The sequence below is a fragment of the Chlamydotis macqueenii genome, chromosome 6 (assembly GCF_036417535.1).
Source record: "Chlamydotis macqueenii isolate bChlMac1 chromosome 6, bChlMac1.mat, whole genome shotgun sequence".
Classification (NCBI taxonomy): Eukaryota; Metazoa; Chordata; class Aves; order Otidiformes; family Otididae; genus Chlamydotis; species Chlamydotis macqueenii.
In genome coordinates, this window is record NC_141561.1 from 10,337,681 (window position 1) to 10,343,797 (window position 6,117).

Sequence of the window (6,117 nt, forward strand, 5' to 3'; positions counted from 1 at the left end):
GATGGGAGGAAAATCATGAGCTAAAGTAGTTGTGACAAGGGGTTGGTCCGAGCTGTATGGGCCTCGGTACAACCCAAAACCCCCTTATGTTACATATGCTGCCTGGGGCACTGTCCGCCGAGGATGACTGTGCCCACGTTCCCAGAAGCTGTGGGTCTTGAGCAGCTTGCTGGCAACTTGCTGACTTTTTGTTCCATTCCAGCAGCTCTGTTGCAGCCCAGCTAGATTGAATCCAACCTGAGCTGAATGCAGCTGCTTCAACTTGGAGATTCAGTTTACTGCTGGAAGAAAAAAAAACCTGCAAAGGAATGGTGACACAAGACAGCTAGCCTCTTCCTTTTTCCTCATAAAATTTTCTCCATGCTCACTTTTTGGAGAAGATACAAAGAAAGCCATTTTGCCCCTCATAACATGCCTTGTGCATCTCCCAAAGTCTCAGTCTACAAGACCCTGAAGATCTAATTGCCTACAAAATCAGGTCAACTTCTGTCTGGAAAGATGCTTTGAAATAAGGATCTGATGAAAGTGAGGGTTTAAATGCCTCGCCACATCAGTTGCTATGCCAAGAATGAAAGATGTGATCAGAACGAATTTTACTCAGAGAAAAGCATTTACAAAAGTAACCAACTTTGAGATTAAGTGAACCTGATTAGATGAACCTGGACTGGTGGTGACTCAGTCACTTGTGTTCTGCTTTACCTCAAAGTGAAATACTTCATTGGCTAACCGTTCCCTAAGCCCCTAGTGACTCTCAGACTTCAGTCCTGAACCTTCTCTGCGCTTCTGCGGTAGAAAAGCTGGAACAGATTCTTCACTGTTAAACTTCTTATGATTTTAAATGAACCAGATTAAACTATGTCGATGTTTTCCAGCAATCTCTGGTAATTTCCATTATTTATGAACACATTTCCCTGAAAACTTTCTCTCCAGGGATAGGATGTGAAATACCCACTTAAACAATAGAGAAAAGGGACTTTCTAAACAAAATAATGAAACTGGCAATATACCAAGAACTCTACATTAACACAGCTGAACCAAAAATACATCTGAAATGCTTTGAAGGTCATTTACCATGTTATGTCAGTAACATATTTTTCAGGCAAAAAAAAAAATTACTGTTTTTCCTTTCAAAGTACAGAGCTTTTTATTGTAAAACACTGTTTTCACATACAATTTTCCAAAATAATACTCTTTGAGGCATTCTTCCACAATTTGTCTTTTCTTCCGTCAATTCTCTTATTTTATATTGAAAAGACAGAAAATCTATTTGGCTTGTTCTGTTATGAGACAGTGAAGATAAACTCATTTTTCCTGTTGGACAAGGGTGCACAGTTCTAGCAGGCTTGATAAACCCAGACATCTTTACCAGAAGGTATCTCCAGCCAAGCAACAGCAGAAGTAAAGAGCTCATAAACTGTCAGCAACTGTTTTATTAACACACCTGGTCGTCTTCCCCTTGGTGACTTCAGTGAAGAGTGAATCTGAAGGTACCAATTTAGTGCTGATACTAATTACATGTCAAGTTTAATTCTGGTTTGTATTTTATATTTGGGGAAACTAAATTAAGTACAAAATATTAAAGCAATTTTGTGTTTGCAGCAAAAGTACCATCCGCAAACCGTCCTTTTCCTCAATGAACCAGCTTGGCAGATAACTGTGTATCTACTACAGCATCCAAGAATGACAGGGAGCAGTTTTGGTTTCAAAAGTAACCACTTTAAATTCCCCATTTGACAAAGCTTTTTCTGCACATGTTGACTCATGTGAGCCTTACCACGGGCTTTTACAGAAAAATGTTGTCTTGTTCAGCAGGATACACCTCACTATTATTATTTTTAAATTGTGAAAGTCATTAGGAGGACTCACATGTTTTAAAGCCAGATCGATGCTTGATAATTTTGCTAATTAGAAGCCAAATTGCCTAATGCTTTGCAGGATTGAGCCTGTGTTACAGAAAGCGTAAGTCATGTGAGGCTTTTGCCAGATAAGCTTTGGTGTATTTTGTCTGGCCCAAGCCTGCGTTTGCTTAGTGCTGTATGCAAGCAGCACACAGTTAGTGCAGAAAATGCATGTTGTTCAGTTCATGCAGAAAATGAGACAACAAGGCCTGTTTGTGCTTTTTAAACCAAAAATACATACATATTGTTAAATTTGGAACTTCAAAGTGGAAGGGTGTAACAGCAAATGTGTGTGATCGGTGTGAACACTGCGATATGGAAATGCTGTTTAACTTGTGGAATAAATAGCCCAGGATGTTCATAAAACCATTCTATCATCTGATCAACTGAGAATGAAAGGGATGTGGCAAGCATCAAGTTTGCTAGCTTGGATAACATGTTCAGAAAACAAAAAATGTTGCAGACCACAAACCCACAAAAGAAGATTTAACAACAGGCCTTGCAAAAATTTGCCATGTCTTGCAAAAGTGGAAAATCCCAATTCAGTGTTTGACAGAAATATAATCCAATCATGTATACAACTTTGAAGAGAAACAATTAAACAAAAGATTTTGCAGGAAGAGAGAGAGAAAAAGGTCAGAATTTATCACTAAAAGTATGAAAACTGAGGTAAACATATTGTTCAGAACACTCATTCTTACTACAAATAACGTTACAGAAAACACCCTCAGCCCAATCAGAGTGGATATATGTGTATTTTTAAAGGAAGCTTAGAAAGCCCTTGGAAAACTGTTTAGAGATTGAAATAATGAGACAATCTGTATAGACAACAGATCTGTTCAGAAATGGAAGCTGGAAGAAGCGTAAAGCTATGATAACTGTCACCCCATGATGGAGAAGGACACCCTTCCAGCTCCTTTCGGCTAGAAAGGGAAGGGTCAAATTCTGGACCTGGGTACATATAGAGGAGGCCAGGAACAACGACCTGAGGAGCACATCCACTGGAGCCTACGGAGCAACTGCAGACTCTCTGCTGGAATCTAAATCAGAATTTGGCAGTAAACAAGAGTTTCTGATGACAGCAAAACCCAACTTCCTTGGGCTTTTTTAAAAGCTGTTTCGGACACTCCTTGCAAAAAAAAAAAAAAAAAAAAAAGCAAAGCAATCAGTAACTCGCCACAGGATGGCAAAGCATGAGTGAGAAAAGGAGCAAAGGCATAAAACTTTATGAGCAGGGACATTTTTGCTGACGGTACGGGTAGAGGTACGTAGGGTTGAGTACGCTGGTACCAGATAAGAGTGCTCACAGCCCAAGGTGAGAGGCTGAAACGGCAGCGGGCAGGGAGGAGAGCCCGCGTCCCAGCACTGTTGAACGTGAACACGGGGAGCAGATACAGCTGGGGAGCGGGAGGGGAAGGGTGGGACGGGGCCTTAGTGCGTCCTGTGCCGTAAGGGCAGCGCTGCGACCCCCGGACCCTCCCCGGGCCCCTTCGCACCAGATGACAGCCGCTTCCCAAAGGCCTGCAAACGGCCCGTGGGTGGGCGGGCAAGGGGGCCCGGGGCTCGCCCCCCGTCCCGCGAGGGCCTGGCATCGGCGCAACGAGCGCTGCCCCGACGAACGAGCTGCCCGGCAACCGGCGGCCCGAGGGGACGGGGCGGTCGCGCTCCCGGCCGGGCGCAGACAGGCCCGTACCCCGGGCCTGGGCAGCACTGCCTTGCCCGGCAGAGAGGAGCGGAGCAGCTCGGCTTTGCCTGGCGCTTCCCGTCGGGGCCGCGCTGCTGACTCAGCCGCGGGGGAGCCCAGAGGGGGGCCCCGGCCCCGCGGGCGTGGCGGGCGGGGGTGAGGGCGGGGCTCGCCGCCCTCCGGGGGAATAAAAAGCGACGGCCGCCGCCTGGCCAGGGCTCTCGGCGCTGCCGGCAGCATGACCGCCATCGGGGCACAGGTATGTCGCGGCCCGGCCCGGGACGCGGGAACGCCTGCGGGGCCGCCGCTGCGGCTTCTCCCCTCCCGGGAGCCGCGGGGCGCAGACGGCCGGATCCCCCCTCCGCCTCCTCCGGGTCCGGGATCGCTGCTGCTGCCGGAGCAGGGAGAGGAGGAGAGCCGGGAGGGCTGTGGGAAAAGGGCAGTGCTGGTAACTGGGTTAATTGGGTGCCCCCCCGCCGCTGCCCCACTTCTGCTGCTCCCTCCTCCCCCCGCCATCCCAGGGGCCGGCGGTTTCCTCTAGCCCTGCCAGAGCAGGAGCTGTGCCGGAGGAATCCCGTTCGGCCCGGAGCCTTTTGTCATCCCGAACCCGGACCTTGACGTGGGAGCATTGTTTGTCCAGCCGAGGAACCGGGAGAGCTTCATCCACCCTTCCTCTCCCCTGGGTACAGCCTGTAACGGCATTGCCCTCCCCTGCGGGGGGGGGTTGATCTGCACAAGCAAATATTTTAAAATGCTAAAGCCCCACAGCTTTGTACCCCCGGTTCCATTTCACCCTTAAGCAGTGCTGTTAACTCAGGTTGTTTTCTTTCCCTCCGCTACCCTTTAAGGCGCAGAGGCTGCTGGCGCACCGCAGACCACAGAAATCCTTCTTTGAGACTCTCATCAGGAGCCTGATCATCTTGTGTGTGGCAATAGCTGTGGTCTTGTCGTCCATCTCCGTCTGCGATGGCCGCTGGCTCTTTGCAAGGGGCCAGCTCTTCGGACTGTGGCACTTCTGCACCATTAGCAACGGCAGCGTCCTGAAGTGCGTCACCGACTTCAGCCTGGCCAAGGTGGAGGGGCTGAGCGTGGGGGTGATTCCCATAAGAAGCATGGTGTCCTTTGCTGTTGTGGTTGCCATATTTGGCCTGGAGCTGCTGATGGTGTCCCAAGTCTGCGAGGACGCCAACGCAAGGCGGAAGTGGTCAATGGGCTCGGTTCTCATCCTTGGCTCGTTTTTGCTGTCGGCTGCTGGGGTTCTGAGCTTCTCCATCCTCATGAAGGATCACCTCACCTTCACGGGCTTCACGCTAACGTACTGGTGCGAGTTCATCGCTGCCTTTCTGTTCTTCCTTAATGGGATCAGTGGACTTCACATCAACAGCCTCACGCACCCCAGGAACAGGGTAGGCAAAATCTAGGTGCAAAGGGTGTTTACCTCTGCCTTTGTGTAATCAGCTTTACCAATTAGACTGGAAAAAAGGGAGTCTAATGAAGTTTGAAAAGGACACACTGTCTCAAATTGTGTGCAAGAAGGGGAAGCATGAGTCAGTCTTGATGCCTGCAGAAGACCTACCCACCCACTGGTCAGCGTGGACGGCTGCGCAACACAAGCAAAGCCGAGACTGGGACTGGCTGCTGCTGTAATGCAGTTTTCTGGAGGAATTAATCCATTCCTCCAGATTAAAGAATATTAAAGAAGAGGATATCCCCTTAAATGCACAGAGGGGTGGCAGACTGTGATCCATGCACGTGGGCTCTTTTGAGGCTTACACAAAGCCTGTACTGCTATGGGATTGGTGTTGCCATGCTTTCCCCCATACTCTGGAGCCTGTGAAGAATGTGACACAATTTTGGTGTCTCATGGCTTTGCTCTGTCTCAGGGAGAGATGATTTGTGCCTGGCCGTGCTCATTGGCGTGGAGTGTTAAAAATCCTTACGGGATCTCACACTTCCATTTCCCTTCCAAAAGAGCAGGCACACAGATCTTGATCTGGCCACCTGTTTTTTTGTTTCCTGCTGGCACGTTCCCTGTCTCTGTCCTTCCCCCTGAGTTTTTCAGGGACCCCTCTGACAGAGGTGCAGGGAGATGTAGCTGTCTTGGGACCAAGGGCAGATGTTGGGAGATGCAGGTGTATGGAGAAGGGTTGCAATGCCTGTCTTGGACAGCAGTGCATGTTCCTTTCCTTGCGACCTCCCCTGACATGCTGTGGGACACGTGCCAGTCGGTAACCCAAACCAGCTCCCCCGCAGCCCTTGCAGAGTTCTCTGTGATGGCGTATTGCTTTTCCTGGTTTCTTTTTTATCCCTTTGGGGCAAGAGGGACCAGCTCTGCCAGGGACTTTAGGTGGGTGTTGTGGCTGGGCCAACCATGCTGAGACCACTGCACCTTCCAGGGTGTGTTTTTGTTTGTCAGGGTTGCCTGCTGAGACAAGGGGAAATCTCCTCATCCTGTAGCATTTCTTTTGGAAGGAGAAAGCTCTAGGTCCTCCTGACTAGCCTAAGTCCTTTTCATCCCCAGATTAACAGTGGGCC

At 49.2% G+C, this 6,117-nt stretch overlaps 1 protein-coding gene across 1 annotated transcript; it reads left to right on the forward strand.

Moving 5' to 3' along the window:
- The first annotated feature begins 3,820 nt into the window (after nucleotides 1-3,820).
- TMEM37 (transmembrane protein 37) lies at nucleotides 3,821-5,433 on the forward strand. The gene is made up of 2 exons (XM_086750929.1): nucleotides 3,821-3,841; nucleotides 4,431-5,433. Exons 1-2 carry the CDS (start codon nucleotides 3,821-3,823, stop codon nucleotides 5,001-5,003), a joined length of 594 nt encoding a protein of 197 aa, XP_086607055.1. The 3' UTR covers nucleotides 5,004-5,433.
- The last annotated feature ends 684 nt before the right edge of the window (nucleotides 5,434-6,117 follow it).

Bases quoted from the DNA above. Each gene is read 5' to 3' on its own strand.
- TMEM37 (XM_086750929.1), top strand. From the start codon at position 3,821: ATGACCGCCATCGGGGCACAG. The intron at 3,842-4,430 runs GTATGTCGCGGC...CTACCCTTTAAG, and splicing joins TGACCGCCATCGGGGCACAG to GCGCAGAGGCTGCTGGCGCA.